This window comes from Tamandua tetradactyla, chromosome 2, assembly GCF_023851605.1.
Source record: "Tamandua tetradactyla isolate mTamTet1 chromosome 2, mTamTet1.pri, whole genome shotgun sequence".
In the NCBI taxonomy this organism is placed as follows: Eukaryota; Metazoa; Chordata; class Mammalia; order Pilosa; family Myrmecophagidae; genus Tamandua; species Tamandua tetradactyla.
The window spans coordinates 101,992,477-102,009,512 of record NC_135328.1 but is presented as its reverse complement, the minus strand read 5'-3'; the positions used below and the strand labels follow the sequence as shown (position 1 = coordinate 102,009,512).

Here is a 17,036-nt window from a genome sequence, read left to right as displayed (position 1 = left end):
ACCACAAATCCCAACACCTGGGAAACTGACTGCAATTTTAACATTACTTTCTTGGCTGTTTTCATTTTGTTTTCCAAGCAAGTGATTTAAAATTGAATTTAGAAATTGCATTTCTTGGGGATTCTGTAGCTATTGTGTAATACCCGTAATTCCTACCGCAATCCTCTGGTTTCAGCAAGGGCTTAAGATTGCTTGTTGAGTGAGTGAAATGTCTATATTGTTTTTTCTGTGAATAATTTATAACTAGTAATCAATATGTTTTAAAATGGTTCAAAATATACTCCTAAAATAGACCTATAAACCTAAAGTGAGATCCTAAAACAATGTATTTGGATCTTTAAAATACTTAATAAATTAGCAGAGAAATTTGCTTAAAATAGGAGGAGTTTTTTATTTTAAGATTTGTTTGCAAAGATTGCATTTAGGAAGAGAATGTTGCTTAGGCATTTGCATATTCTTTGGTAAAACATGGCTAATGAACTCAGAATACATGTGTGTATATTTATCTGTATATATGTGTATATTTACATAGCCATATCCATATATATGTGTATATTTACATATATATACACACAGAGAGACATAGTTCTGCAGAAGGGTTATGGGAAAGCATAAGCATGATTTTTTTCTCATATATTGACAATTTTAGTTTGTGGCAGATGTCATTTGACTTTTCAAGTAGGATACCATTTTGTGAAGTGAAGGTTCAAATTATTCCCAGTGGGTTTGTGACTTCATTCGGCCTCTGACTGCTTTTTATTTTATTGTGGGTACATCTGGAGACACATAATCTCTCACAAAAGAGCCCTCCAGCCTGGTAAGTAATAACAACCTTTCTCACCCCGAAACAATGAAGTATCAGATGATTGTAGCTTCAGAAACAAAAGATCTTCATTTTCCTTTGAGAGCAGATTATAGTGTGATTCCCCTCCCACCCTGGTGAGCCTGGCACTCAAGAAAAACTAGTTTAGTCTCTTCTTTGTGAGCAGGGGATCATAAAGGGGTCTTTGTTGTGCTCTCTCATTTGTTACAGCAGGATGTATCCATTATTTTGTCCTACTGCCTGGCACATGCAGCACCTTTTTCATAGTACCTTAATTCCTGTTGTTTTCCCCTTGTCATGGAGATTAAGCTTTGTCTAAATAATTACTTTTGTTCAGGTTTCTTGATCCCCTTGAAAATGAAGTCCCACAAAACTATGTGTTTTTGACAGACACAACTACTGAGAATGTTCTTTGCCCCATGTAAAATCAACATCAATTCCTGATTAGCTTCCCCTTCTGTCTCCATTAATTTCCAAATCAACTGGGTCCTGGAAACGCTTGCTTGTGGCTTCTTAATGACAACGTTGTGTGTTCACTGGGTTTTCTGTAGCTCACAGCAGTCTGGCACCCCTACGACTAGAAGGTTGTTTGGCAGAAGATAAGCCTCAGTTTGACGGAAGATGAGGGGGATTAATTTTATAAACGCCTTGGATGAAGTCAGGTGATGCTGAGGACCCTGGAGTTCTTAAGGAAGGGAAATAACAGAAGAGGTTAAACATCATGTTTCTGAAGCCACTGAGCATATCTTATTTATCCACAGTCCTTGCAATAAGAACAAATTTTTTAGAATCGGCAAATTAATAAAGGAAGGTTTTATTCAAAACCAACCGCTTTGTTCTTATAAGTGCTAACTATAAAGTAAAACAAATGACTTTCCTTTTTTTGGTGTCAGCTTCTCTTAGATTAAAAAAAAAAAAGAATCATGTATAGTTGAGCAAACTGCATGAAAAATTCCTGAGAAGATTAATATGCCTTCTTTGACTGTACAGTTCTAGTTAAACTCAGCACAGCCCATGCTAAATTCGTTTTTTGAAGTTACTGTCTCTCAGTTGTTTTGAAAGATGAAGTAATGTAACTGTTAAAAACCTGATCTCTGGAGTCAAAAATACGTAGGTTCCTGTCCTGTTTCTCCCTTTCTAGATCTCAGTTTTCCCCATGGGTAAATGGGGATAAAAATGACCTATTCCTAGGTGTGTTGTAGCAAATGCATTAAACAAGTCAATACATGTAAAGTGCTTGGAGCAATGCCTTACAGCAAGTGCTCTACGGTTAGCCATAGAATTTAGCAATATTTGCATGCCTGTTTTTCAAACAAAATTTGAGGATTAAGAGAGATAATGTAGTCTTTAGACTTTCTCACTAAATGAGCTCACTGTCCATAAATATAATGTATATCATATATAATATATATGATAAATATAGTACAAAACTTAAATTGCTTAACCAAGTGAAATTAAACACCCAGACATAAATGCTTATTACCTGCAGCTTTCGATGACCATCTTTAGATGACAATTTGAAGAGCTTGGAAGAATGATACTCAAAGTGTGGCGACCTGCATCGGTGTCACCAGGGTCGGGAATGGAACCCGGGTCTCCCGCATGAAAGGCAGCATTCTAACCGCTGAACTATCCATGCACCCATTTCCCACCCACCCCCAGTACATTTTTAAAATGTCAAATCCTGGGCTTTCTTTGTACCAAGTGAGCAGAATCCCTGGGGAGAAGAGCCCAGGAATCTACATTTGTAACAAGCTTCCCTGGTAGTTGCTATATACACTGAAAATGGAGAACAGTTGGCATAGAACAGTTGTTCTCAGCAGAGGTGCTCATTAGAATCACTTGGGGGAACATTTAAGCTACCGATACTTAGCTTCCAGGCCAGGAGCTCTGATTTAATTGTTTTGGGGTGTGGTGCTTGGCATAGTGTTAGCAAGTGGTTATAATGTGCAGCTAGATTGAGAAGTGGTGGCATCAGAAGACTGTTAATGAAGTTGATTGCCAATGTGGCTTGTTAAATGGGGAATATAAACTGGCTTTTTAAAAAGTCATTGCAAGTCGCTTATTTCTGAACCTTAAATTTTGTGTTTTCTTTTTGCAGTGACAGTGTATCATGTATGCCACTGATTCCAGGGGACGTTCCCCTGCTTTCCTACAACCTCAGAATGGGAACAGTCACCGCTCGGCTACTTACGTTCCAGGGAAGGTTGTCCCACTGCGCCCCCCTCCTCCTCCAAAGAGCCAAGCTTCAGCCAAATTGACCTGCATAAGAGAAGAAGCCCGGGCAAGCTTTGCATTCTCACCTGAAGAGCAGCAAGCCCGGATTGAGAGCCGGAAGCAGAAAAGACACAAGAATACTTTCATTTGCTTTGCTATTACTAGTTTTTCATTTTTTGTTGCACTTGCAGTCATTTTAGGAATATCCTCAAGATATGCTCCGGATGGTAAGTGTGTGTGTGTGTGTGTGTGTGTGTGTGTGCATGCATGCGCACGTGCACACACAAGCACATAGAACATAGTCTAGGAGAAGTTGGAAGGGGAAGAAATAACAGAATAAATGTTTTATTGCATTTTATTACACTGGTTTTAGCTAAGTGATACACAACTGGGTAACATGAGATATAACTTCTTGTGAATGAGATCAATTTATTAAGTCTTCATTGGAAATTTTAAAACTAAAGGATCACTATTCCTTTCCACGTTGTCACTTTGTCCCAGTACTTTAAAAGTTCTTGGAGCATCTCTTTTAGGAAACACTGTAAAGAATCTTTACTGAATTCTTGTGGCAGCAGTTTCATCCTTGGTGGTAGGTATGATTTTTGGACCGCCAATAGGTTTTGTTTGTTTGTTTGTGGTTTTGTCATAAATGAAGTGATAGATTAGGTTTGATTTTTTTAAAAGTAAATACTTAAAAGAGTCAGATTAATGTTTTGTGGTTGGAAACTGGCTTGGGAAACAGTCCAAAAGAGAAGCTCCAAATATTTATGCGTAGCACTGTATATCTTTGAAGGAAAGCATGCATTAGGATGTGTATTTACCTAATACTCAGTACTTCATAGTTATACATCATATAAGGTGGTTTTAACCTCTTAAATAGCTTTTGCTTTTCAAGTTGGTAGATATCAATACTTCAGTGGTTTTGAAGAAGTTTGCTATCATTCAGCTTTAATATAATACCAACAATGAATTGCTTCATAAAAGAACCTTATCCAGGGTGCATGGGTGGTTCGGTGGTAGAATGCTCACCTTCCATGTGGGAGACCCAGGTTCGATTCCTGGACCATGTATTCCGCCAGAAAAAAATAAATCTTACCCATAGTCTGAAAATCAGAGGGCTTAGGGCCATGGAAGGGAAAAAGACCATAACAACTTAGATTGGGCCGACATTTGTGTATGTTCTTTTACAAAGTCTACAACAAATTTTTGTATAATTACATGCCTCCTTAATGGAAACAACATTTGAGAAGTATTTTATAGCTTACAAGTTGTAAATATTATTCTATTTAGTTCTCATGGGTGCATTAAGGATTTCATAGATTTTTAAGATCTTGGGGGAGGTGGTATCATCACTTCTAAGAGAATAAACCTCTTAGGGAGATGAGCATGCCAACATCTTTGTTGACCAAGCCAGTAGACCACATAATTAACTTTGCTTGCTGTTACAAATTTAGTATTGAGTTCCTCTCCCCTTTTCCACAGCAGAATAACCAAGTTCACTGCTGGTGATTGATTTTTCCAAGTAATCTGCAGAAAACGGATGTTAGGTTAGTGGAAAGTCAGAGCCAAAGTCTGTGGCTTTTATTGGTGTTTTAATATTCCATCTAAGACATTGAATTGCTGGTATGGTTGCTTGAGTCAACATTCTTTCTCTCCACATTTTGGCAGTGTAAGTACAGAATATCAGTGGAAAAATCTGGTATGCTGAACTATTGCAGGGTCAGCTTCACTTTGGTTGTTGCTGTTACATAACTTTGATAATGCCCCTTCTTTTAATTCTGCAAGTGGGTATAGCCAGGAAGGTGGGGCTGGCTTAGTTATTTTTCAGTCCTTTCTGTAGGCCACACACTCTCTTATTAAGTGCATTTTACTGGAAAAGAAACTGACTGAGATTTTTGGCGATGGGTCTAATGAAGCATGCTCTCCTGGGGAATAGTTATAAACAGTTCAGAGGAATTATATAACTATTGTGGCCTTAGATCTAAAAAAGATGGATTAAAAAAAAGTAGTAAAAAGATAGATTTCCTTCTCTGTAGCTAGGTACAGGACTTGTTATGCTGGACCTACAAGCAAAACAGTGCTTAAGAAGTTCTTGGAGCATCTCTTTTAGGAAATACTTTAAAGAATCTTTACTGAATTCTTGTGGCAGCAGTTTCATCCGTGGTGGTAGGTATGATTTTTGGACTGCCAGAAATTATGCTTCTGGTATAATGAATTCCAGCGAGCTGTTTTATGGGAAAAAGCATAGAAAAGGCGAAGAAAGTCTCTTTTAAACCAGAACAAATTCAAGAGATTTGTTTCTTAGATGAGAGGGAAAGTTTAAGGATTGTTCTTAGTATAATAGTGATAATAATTGTTTCATCAGAAGAATTAAATTTCAATGATTAAGAAACTGCTGTGAGAAAAATTCATTCCGTGAAGATGATTGCTGATGATTTAACCAGCAAGACTAAATTTTAATTGTAGTGACTATCATCTCAAAGAGAAAGCATAAACCTAGGGTCACATGAGTATTTAAAAACAGGAAGTGTTTGCATTCATGTTATGCAAGTTCAGAATGAGGAATCAATTTTTTTTCAATATAAAATGGTATCTTTATGTTATATCCAACCATTCTGTTTTTTCTGATATTGTTCCCCAACATGTACCTTTCACTGTAGCGCATGCTGTTTCTTCCTAGGGTTCCCAAACCTACCTTGCTTATTCCTGCATTACCTAGTTTAAATGCAGCCACACTTATTCTAAATGAGCAACCAAATGGATTTGGATAATAAGGGATTTTTGCATTTCTAGGATTCTACCTCATTCTCTTTATTTAAATGCATTCTCCATCCTTCGGGGATCCAAGTGTAGTCACTTGTTCCGTAAAGCTGCTTATTTACTCAGCTCCATCCTTTCTTTTTCTGAGCCCATTTGCACTTGGGATAATTACCACATTGTTCAGTATTTATTTCATACGGGGTAGTTTCTTCTCCCAGGTTAGATTGTAAGCTCTGATGACTATGAGTTCATTCTATGTTCTATCAGTTTGATTCTCGATAAATACTTAGTCGTGAACTGATCGAAATTGAAGGTATGGTTTTTTTTTTTTTTTCTCTTTTAAAAATCAAGATTATTTTATTCATATTGTCTTCTCAGATACCATGGCAGTCCCTGAATGAACAAATCTATCCCAGTAATGAATATTATAGACAGACAAAAATTTCATATGAAAACAAAAAATGAAAAATTTCCTTTCTCACACTGCCGCATTAAATAATTTAACAGTTTCCAATTATAGCTCCCACTCATGCACTTTTTTAAAAATTTATTTATTTATTAAAAAATTTAACAGCAAACGAACTAAAACATGAACATGTGATCATTCCGTTCTACATATATAATCAGTAATTCACAGTATCATCACTTAGTTGTATACTCATCATTTCTTATAACATTTGCACCAATTCAGAAAAAGAAATAGAAAGAAAGAAAACAAAAACAGAAAAAAAAAGATTATACATACCATACCCCTTACCCCTTGCTTTCATTAGCATTTCATACTAAATTTATTTTAACATTTGTTCCCTCTATTATTTATTTTTACTTCATATGTTCTACTCATCTGTTGACAGGGTAGATAAAAGGAGCATCAGACACAAGGTTTTCACAATCACACAGTCACATTGTGAAAGCTATATCAATATTCAATCATCTTCAAGAAACATGGCTACTGGAACACAGTTCTACATTTTCAGGCAGTTCCCTCCAGCCTCTCCACTACATCTTGACTAACAAGGTGATATCTACTTAATGCTTAAGAATAACCTCCAGGATAACCTCTAGACTCTGGAATCTCTCAGCCATTGACACTTTGTCTCATTTCACTCATCCCCCTTTTGATCGAGTAGGTTTTCTCAGTCCCTTGATGCTGAGTCCCAGCTCATTCTAGGATTTTTGTCCCACGTTGCCAGGAAGGTCCACACCCCTGGGAGTCACGTCCTGCGTAGACAGGGGGAGGGTGGTGAGTTTGCTTGTTGTGTTGGCTGGAGAGAGAGGCCACAAGATGTGGTTTTTTTCATCCTCTTCCAAATGATGGCATAAAGTAAAGCTCTCGTGCATTAAATAACTGTGGCAATGCAGAATACTTTCATATTTTAATCATCACCTATTCAAGAGGCAAATTTTAATTCCATAAAAGGAACTACAAGTTAAGCACCTTACTTCTCAATGGGGGGAACTTCCCTATCACTCAGTATGCTGAGTAGTCTTGGGTTTGGCTTCTTTAATCTGCGGTTTCCTCATCTCTGAAAATGAGAAGTCATGTTTTTGGCTGCTTGCCTCTTGCAGTTTTGTTGGGAAAGTGTACATATCTGAAGACAGCGATATTTTTTAGCCTCTGCCTTTGAAAGGAAAGAGGTGGCACACTGTCTGCTGTTGTCACCTCCTCTGTGATTCACTGTATTGTACATAGGAAGGAACATGTGGAGTCACTCCATTCTTCCCCAGGCCTGATTACAGGGCTGGATTTAACAGTAATACTTCCTGGAGTACCAAAACTTTTCCGTGACACAGATCTTTTTGGTATTCGGTAAAGCCTGACACAGATCTTTTTGGTATTTGGTAAAGCCTGTGTTTCACCAGAATAATGTTTTTTGTTTGTTTTTGTTTTTTAATGCATAAAACGAAAAATGCAGGATTACAAAGGAAGCATGTTATATTGGAATGTAAAGAGGTCTGTAGACTTGAGGGTGAGACCCCCACTTTACTTAAGTGATTCTGGTAATGGGACTTTTTTGCTCCTTCCCTAAAGAAACCCTTCTATAGTTGAATGGATTTTATTATTTGGAATGAAAAGTTTCCTGATAATCCAACTTAATTTTTTCTTATTCTCAGCCTTTTCCCCTGATTCTAATTTGGATAATTCTTCTCTCTAGGAAGACTTATTTTATATTTCTATGCTTATGCATTATTTCATGTGGCTACTGCAATATCCTGGGACTTTGTACTAAGTTCGCCTCCCCTTCTTTCCTGAGTTAGTCCTTCCTGTTGGTGGGGAAGCATTGTTATCTTTTGAGGAAAAGAGTGATGATTCTCTGGTCTTCGAAAAAGGAGATAAAAATGAAGTCTTGGATGATTTAAAGAAAAAATGGTATTTTCAATAGGAACATTCAGGAGTGTTTTCATATACTACTTCATGTGCCTAACTAGATTTCACAGGTAGGCAGAAATCTTGGAAGATATTGCCTGCTGAACTTAATTTTGTGCTCTCAGATTTTAATTTCTTCTTTCCGCCCTCCCTTCCTCAGGCCTCTCTTCCCTCCTCCTCCCTCCTCCCTCCTTCCTTTCCTTCCCATCTTATTTTCCTAGCTGCTAAAATAAATACTATACAACAGGTTGGCTTAACAATAGGCATTTATTAGCTCAGGGTTTCAGAGGCTAGAAGCCTTGCTTTTTCCCAGGTTGGTATCTTCTGGGGTCAGTACCTTCTGGCTAGCTGGCAGTCTTTGGGGCTGGCTGTCATTTCTGTCACATGGCAGTGCATGTGGCGGTTTCTTCTCCTTTCTCTTCTCGCTACTGGCTGTTCCTAGTGGCTTCTTTCTCTGTCTGACTTTCACTCTGCTTATAAAGGACTCCGATAATTGGATTAAAGCCCAACCTGACTCAGTGGGGCCCACCTAATCTGAAGTAACATCTTGAAGAGATCTTGTCTACAGTGGTTCCATGTCCACAAAAACACAAGACCAAGAGTATGTCCCAAACTGGGCTGCACAATTCAGGCCACCACACTTTCCTTCCTACTTTGCCTTCCTTTTCTTCCCTGCCTTCCCTTCTCATTCTTTAAATTTAGACCTCCTAGCTTCTGCCTGAAGAGTCTTTCTCATCTGAGATCATGATCTGTGATTGGGCTCTATTTATTTGGAGCCCTGCAAGTTCTGTTAGAACAGCCCGCAGGGACTCAGTTATTTTAGGAGTCTTAGCATTTCTTTACTATTTTTAGTGTGCTTAGTTTTTCATATATAATGTACTGCCTCTAACCTGCCTTTCCCTTTGAGAACAGAACCTGCTAGCCTGCTGCTTAGAATATTTTTCTTGATGTTCTAATGATTTTATTTTTTCAGAACTTTTTTTTCTTTGCTCCTAGAAGTGCATTTTGCATGTATTAAAACAATGTGTATGTTGGTCTTGTGGACTTCATGGTCATGTGACTTGCCTGTGAGGCAGTAGTTAAAAACATGGGCTCACAATTTCATATCCTGGCTCTGTTATTAGCTTTGTGAACCAAGGTGTGCTGTTCAGTCTCACTGAGCCTCAGTTTTCCCATCTGTAAAATGGGACTAATAAGAGAAATTTTTTTCAGACATACTATGAGGTTTAAATGAAGCAGTGCATATAAAATACTTAACGTATGTGTCACCTTGCCCAGAGTAGGTATTCAGTAAAGTAGCTGGTAACTCTTGTTCCTGCTTATCATTTTCACAGTTAGCAGTAGCACCAGTAGTGCCTTATTAGCACTAGATCGCTGTTACTAAAATAACAGCCAGATGTGTGTAACACTTCCCCCCCAAGTCTCAGAAAGTTTCCTATAATAAAACCTAATAAATAAAATCAAAAGCAATAGAATAGAGCCTCATGTTGATTGGAATTCAATTTTTTAGTTTCTTCTTTGCTTGTTGAGTTGATTCCGCTGGATTGTTTAAAAATTCTAAAGTCTAAAAAAGCTGGAAAAGAAGTAAGATCCAAGAACACAGGTAATCTTGCTTGAGTCTGGAGTGTAATTAAGGCCCCCTTTGGTGAAGTCAGAATGGCGTGTGCATTTTATGAGATGGATAGAGGTTAGTGGCCGTTACCTCTACCCCAGATGTGGTTCTTACCATACTGTGCACCGAGAGGGTATTTTTGGGGGGAATGAACTAATTAATGGAGGCAGTGACTTTACTGTCATCTGAGAAGTTCCATAGCTGACAGGAGCATGGGCTAAATCCCTTAGCCCCCAGGGGCCAGAATTTCTCAGTGAAGAATTAAGATGATCTCTCGATGGGTTATAAGCATTTTAAAAATCACTGGATGAAATCATTAGGAACCTCAAGTACTCAAACACTTATATAAGCTATTTGTCCTCAAGGTGAATTCATTGTGAAGTCAGCATCATGATTTGGAGAATGTAAGGTGATAGGACTTTTACAGACCCAAATATCTCTGTCCTCATACCTCGCTGCTGTGCTTATCAGTGATTTGTGACCTTCATTAGATGCTACACATCACAAAGCAGCTTGGTGACAGATGGCTGCAGAAGTGAGGCTCTCTTAATTGAGAACCTTTATCAGCGCTACTCCTAGGTTAAGGGAGAAATTCACAGTTAAGTATCTAGCCAGTGCAGCCCTAAAGACTAGGAAGATTGTCACATCTTGACAGTGCTGCTGTGGACTGCCGTGTTCATTTTATTCACTTTCCAAGAGAATGTGAATCCTGAAGTATCAAGATGACCTTCCTGAAAGCTTACCTCAATTACAAAGAAATCCCTGTCACTTAAATCCCATGGACAGCTGTCTTCTTTTTTTTTGATGTTATTGTTGTTTAAAAACAAGATAATTTACAGTGTGATAAAAAGAAGAAATAAAAAATGTGTATCCCTTCACCATTATTTCCACTGTAGATTATTCAGGGAACATCCATGTTTACCTTGTGAAGTTTATCCTGAACTAGATGTTGACAGCTCAGTTGGGTGTTGAGGAAGTAAAGGATTTGACATGTCTCTGCTAGGTGGAACACGGTGGGATTTCCATCCTAATGCAGAAAGTTAAGATACGCCAGCATATTACATGCAGATCTGAATTAAACAGTGGTAGTGCTTGGATTTGGCTAAAGCTGTTCTCCCATTTGCTTGGATCTGATGGGATATCAATGTTGCATTGTATTATAGAGAATTGCCCAGATCAAAACCCACGTCTCAGGAACTGGGATCCAGGACAAGATTCTGCAAAACAAGTTGTTATCAAAGAGGGAGATATGTTCCGTCTGACCTCAGATGTCACAGTGAATTCCATAGTCATTCAGGATGGAGGTAGGTAATGGTTCCTCTCTATGGGGACTACAAGGTTGTTCTTTAATGTGGGAGATGTTAGATACTTTTCATGTAGAAAACCCTCCTGAAACTGAATAATTTTTTAGGAAGTGGTATCCTTCTAACTAGGGAGGTGTGAAAAGTTCCTAGAGTATAAGCATAGAATTTAGGAATGAGAAGCACTTTAGAAATCACTCAGGTCGAGTCCCTTCATTTGTAGATGAGGAACTTTGCACAGAAGTGGTGTCTCATAGGTGCAATGACAGAGTCAGAAGAAATTTAACATATATAAAATGAGATTCAGATGTGTAAGCTCTTTGATAGTTTTCTAAAATGATTTACCTCCAAAGTGAATGGAGTGAAATTAATATAAATGGGCTTTTTTAGTGTGCTGAGAGATATGAAATCTAAACTTTTTTATTTACCATGCTCAGAAACCAGTTTGATTTTCTAAGTAGACCGAGTAAATTCTTCCCAACTTAATTATGAAAGTATTTTTCCCCCTTGAGGTGAGATCTATTTCTTTGTATCTTAGAAAGATGTTTGAGATGATGGCGTTCGAATGTTGTTCCCTGCAGGACTACTTGTGTTTGGGGATGATAAAGATGGATCCAGAAATATTACTTTGAGGACTCGTTACATCCTTATCAAGGATGGTGGGGCGCTTCATATTGGAGCAGAAAAATGCCGCTATAAATCCAAAGCGACTATTGCCTTGTATGGCAAGTCAGATGAAGGTGAAAGTATGCCAACATTTGGCAAAAAATTTATTGGCGTGGCAGCTGGTGGGACACTGGAGTTACACGGGACACGGAAGACGTCATGGACGTTGTTGGCCAGGACTCTGAATTCCTCAGGCTTGGCGTTTGGGGCCTATGCCTTTGAAAAGAACTTTTCACGGGGCCTCAATGTCAGGGTTATCGACCAAGACACAGCCCAAATTTTGGAAAGCGAGAGGTTTGATACTCATGAATACCACAACGAGAGTCGGCGGCTCGAGGAGTTTCTGAGAATCCAGGACACAGGACGGATCGTCGCTATAGCGGTCGGAGATTCTGCAGCCAAAAGTCTCTTACAAGGAGCCATAGAGATGATCCAGGACCGGTTGGGAAGTAACTTGATCAAAGGACTGAGCTACAGGTAGGCACTTCTTTTTTTATTCTTTTCTTCCCAGCTATGGGTTAGACTCCACGTCTTTTTGAGATGAGAGAGAGGATGGAGATTCCACTGCTCATCACAGTCAGGCTCAGGTACCACTCAGGTACCCGAGTGGCCACAGTCATTTGTAGGGTTGCTTCTTGCTTTGAAAGGTGGGACTGGAAGACGGGGTTATGGGATGCAAAAAGCTCTTTTCTTGGCTTTGCTCATGAAGCCCTTTGTGAACTGCGGTGTTGGGCTTGTGAAAAATAAAGAACAGAAATAGGGTCCTGAAATACAGTCCTGCAGTTGAAGGACAGTTTACCTCTGAAGATACTTCCTCTTTTTTTTTTTATTGTCTTCTAAAGATAACTCAGACTAATTGAAGCAACCTAGGAGTTGAAAGTTTTGGGCAAAAATTCCATGCTAAGGTGTAAAACCTTTTTAAAAGTCCAAAGGGACAGAAAATGCATAGTTTTCTTTTTCTTTTCTTTTTTGCATCTGCTTGTTAAACGATCCCAGAACAGGTGATTGGTGCAGCTCTTCAGAGCACTGGCTTAGAGAGGAAGGAAGCAGTTGGCGTCACTAGGAAATCCACCCAGGGAGTAGACTTCAATTTGAAGGGCGGAGAGTAACCTGTCTATGGTTCATGTGCCGTATTTTAGTTAACCATGATTTCCTGATGCAGACCTGCGTTTGGGGAAGTAGTTGGCTACTTTTAACTCTGAGAACAGAAGTTTTGGTTCTGCTTACCCTTCTAAGTCAAGTCAAGGAGTATGCAGTGAAAAGTAAGAGGACTTCTAATCCCGTGTGCTGAAATGATCTAGTTATGATTTTCCCCTTTGATGGTACAGTGTTGAGATGAAATATTTTCTATAAAAATCTTAGAAAAAGCAAAGAAGACAAAAATTAGTGAAGAGTAAGGCTGTAATATTTAAAATGTCTTTTATTCACCCATATTTTGGAGATGCCAAGTACTCAGAACTATAGATGCTAAGATGAAGGGACACTGTCTCCAAGCTGTCAGTGAGTTTAATCCAGTGGATAAAAAGAGACCCAAAGAGGTGATGATCATATCACAAGATACTTGCTGCAGCTACAGGTTGTAATGGGAGTATAAGTAGACCGGGCCCCTAAATTGGCCAGTCGAGGCTTCCCAAAGGTCTGGAGGAAGTTTAGGAGTGTGCTGTGAGGGCAGTGGAGGAGGAGGGTTTTCCAGACAGAGGGAACAGCCTATGCAAAACCTCAGGGTGTATGTTGAACAACTGTCTTTACAAAAGCTTTTTAGTATGAAATATAATACACTTACAGAAAAGAGCTGTCAGTAAGAACGTAGGGCTCTGTGATCTGACACACAGTGACATCTGTATAGCCCCAGCCAGGTCAAGAAATAGATAGAACATTGCCAGGGGTTCAGAAAGTCACCCCCTGTTCCCCTGTCTGCACTGTTCACTTTCTCACACTAAAGGTAACCATCCTCCTGAATTTGAGAGCAGTTTAGGTCTGCCTGTTTTGTAGTTTAGGAAGTTTAGGTTTGCCTAAATGGAATCAGACAATATGTGACATTTTGTGCCTGGCTTCTCTGTGCAACCTTGTGTTATCGAATGTCATCCATGTTGTTGCATGCAACGCTTGCTAATTTTCATCACTGAGTGTTTTCTATTGCATGAATAGCCCAGGATTTTACTTTCTGGTGGATATCTGTTTTGTTTTCCAGTCTGGACCTAATGTAAACAATGCTTTTCTGCATGTTCTTCTCTCTGTCTCTCGGTGCACACATACACGTATTTCTATACTATCTAGCCCGAGGAGTGGGAGCATGGTCTTTCAAAGGTGGGGACATACTTGATTTTGTTCCCAGTGACGCCAGGGATTACCACTTCTGTTTCTTGATGTCATTATTGTTTCTAGATTTGTGTAATCATGAGCTGTGAATATTTTGTTTAGATTTCTTTGCTTTCTTTCCTTACTGGTTTCTGGATCTCCTTTAAAAATTGTGGCTGATTTGGCAGAGGAATGAAAGAGTTCGGATCCGTTGCCAGTGTTCCATTGCATTGACATTATCTCCAGTGTACATAAACACATACTCCTTTGAAGATAATGTTCTAGTGCATTGAAATTTTCCTCAAGTGGAGGAGGGAAGTGGGAGTGTTTTGGAGATAATGTCAATAGAATAGAACATTGTCCTATAATTACTGAGGCAATTCTAGTAAATAAAGGAAGCCTCTCATCTTCTTCCCCTCCAGCCCTCTCAAACAGGAGATAATATGAGACATTTTTTTCACTTGGTTCTTTCTGTTCTATTAATGGATATAAATAGGGCTATAAAGTATTGTCAGCCAGAGAGTAGCTAATCCATCCAGGGGCGGGTGTGGAATCTGTGTGGGTGTAGACATGCTTTGGTGGACTTTCATCTTTGGATATCCAGCCATCTGTCTGGCATAGATTACGTTTGGTATTTTTTTCTAAGTGGGAAATTGACATTTTTCTTTTCATGTTTTAAACCAGATCTCTAAAAGGCAAGTTTTCTGGCTTTTTGTAATTGTCCTTTTTCTTTAATTGATTTTGGCCACAAGTTTGAACAAGATCCTGGGATGTGTATCACAGGAATGAAATGGCATTTTCAGATCCATTGTTTTCAGTGCTTAAACACGTAACGTGAACTTTTAAATCTTTTAGCTAGAGATTCTACAGCTTTGATTTGAGAATGTTAAGGAACCTCTAACCCACTAGTTCTCAACCTTGCCTACGCACGCAGAGACTTTCAGGAATCCCAATTCCCAGGGCTCCCCCCAGTCCAGTTACATCAGGATCTGGGGGTTGGGATCTGGGGCGGAGAGTAGGACTCCTCGGTGATGTTAGCACAAAGTTGAGAACTTCTTACCTCTCTCACATCTAACCCCTAACTCAGGGGTTCTCAAAAGCACCTCAGACCAGCATCACCCAGGAACTTGTTACAAATGCAGATTCATGGGTTCCACCTGTGAAACTCCAGAGGCTCAGCAATCCTTTCCAGCAAGCCTTCCAGGTGATTCTGCTGGCCTGCTGCAGTTTGAGAACCACGGCTCTGACTCAGTGGTTCTCAAGACTGCTGTACACTGAAATCTCCTTGGGAGCTTTAAACACATGCCAGTGCAGGCCCCTCCCTTAGAGATTATGATTTCATTGATCTTGGTTGGAGTCTCAGCATTGATGTGTTTCTAACGCTCCCCATGTGTTTCTATTATATAAGCTAGATTTGAGAACACTGCACAGAGGACCATTTAAATGAGTACAGGTGATCATTTAAAATAGGGAAAACCAACTGGATTTATGGCCAGAATGAGATGGGTGTACATTAAGGAGAGAAATCAATGATTAATTCACAGCTCAGTCATCGGTGTTTCACCTGCTGCAGAGCCAGATGGCCAGGCATTTAAAAGCCAGGTACATTTCCTTCTCTGGCCTTGGTGACTTCAGTCAAAGTTTGGAATTGCAACTTTAAGAGACTCTGGAAAGAGAGGAATAGGGATCGGCAGAAATGAAATATGAGAATTAAATGGCAACTGCCATAACATCTGCGTCAGGGATTTTGTTCGGTACCATGACAAATAATCAAATGCACATGTTCTTTTTCCTTCTAGGCAAGCCTGGGCTTTAGTAGGTGTCATTGATGGTGGAACTGCATCTTGCAATGAATCTGTGAGAAACTATGAGAATCATAGTAGTGGAGGGAAGGCTCTTGCCCAAAGAGAATTTTATACTGTGGATGGGCAGAAGTTTGCTGTGACAGCCTATAGTGAATGGATTGAAGGTAGGCAAGTACAGTTGATACTCTTGTAAGAGATGGGTAAGTAGTAGGTCAGATATTTTTTTTAAGTGGAATTGTATCCAAATGACAGTCTGCCCCTACCTGCTTAGAGTTTCCAACCAGTTGAAGATGAAACCTGTTGTTTTCCTGCTGCTCTTGATCTTATAGACTCGGTTTTTTTCTGAACTAGAGAATGATTTCTTCCAGTTTGTGTATCCCCACCTATGTTTTGTTTCTGATTCTTGAATCATATAATGTGATTAACTAGTAGAAATGAACTTTTTCCCTGGATTTGGTACTAATTGAACTAATCTGGGTGCATTGAGACTAGCTGTCTTTAGTTATATTCAGTGATGGTGAACATGATTTTGCATTCTGGATCGTCTCTTTATATAGAAATACCAGCAAACAATACTTTCAGACACAAGCTTTCAAACACAGGAGAAATAACACTGTAGAATGTGCATTCTGCATAAATAAACTTCTAATTTTCTTAGCATTTTTTTTCCTGATGATCCAGCTAATATATTTATCTTATGGATAAATTGGAAAACACAGAAAAGCTCCAAGAAGAAAGTGAAAATTAACCTTTAATCCTGTCATTCAGAGATAATTATTTTGGTGAATAGTATTTTAGTGTTCGTTTCATTTTGACCTCCTTTCCTCTCCTTAAATAACGTATCGTAAACTTATCTTAAGCCTTTAAATTTTCTTCTTCAATATAATTTTTTATAATCTATATTACAAGAAAGCTATAATTTATTCAAGTAAAGGGTGCTTCTGATTTTTTTTTTCCCTCTCTTAAGGAAGTTCACTGTAGAATTTTTAATTTACCCACCTCCCTGCCAAATTGTGTAGTTTCTGGTGTAGATTTGTAGCCTTCCTTGCCTATCACCTTTCTTTTCCAGGCAAATATTATACCAAAATTAATGTGAAATGAGTAATCAAGAAGTACAGTATTACGTTTGTCATTACTCAGTAAAGTTTATTTTAGACTGGGGCTGTTCCTTTCAGTCACCAGTGCA

General features: G+C 38.9%; 1 protein-coding gene across 1 annotated transcript in view; it reads left to right on the top strand.

Annotated features, from left to right (window-relative positions):
• The window catches only part of CEMIP2 (cell migration inducing hyaluronidase 2), an 86,689-nt gene that overhangs the window by 15,378 nt on the left and 54,275 nt on the right, over positions 1-17,036 (top strand). Inside the window, exons 2-5 of the mRNA XM_077148419.1 lie at positions 2,925-3,267; positions 10,944-11,084; positions 11,663-12,224; positions 15,845-16,014. Coding sequence (XP_077004534.1) covers positions 2,937-3,267; positions 10,944-11,084; positions 11,663-12,224; positions 15,845-16,014 — 1,204 coding nt within the window. The 5' untranslated portion in view covers positions 2,925-2,936. The remainder of the gene's footprint in view (positions 1-2,924; positions 3,268-10,943; positions 11,085-11,662; positions 12,225-15,844; positions 16,015-17,036) is intronic.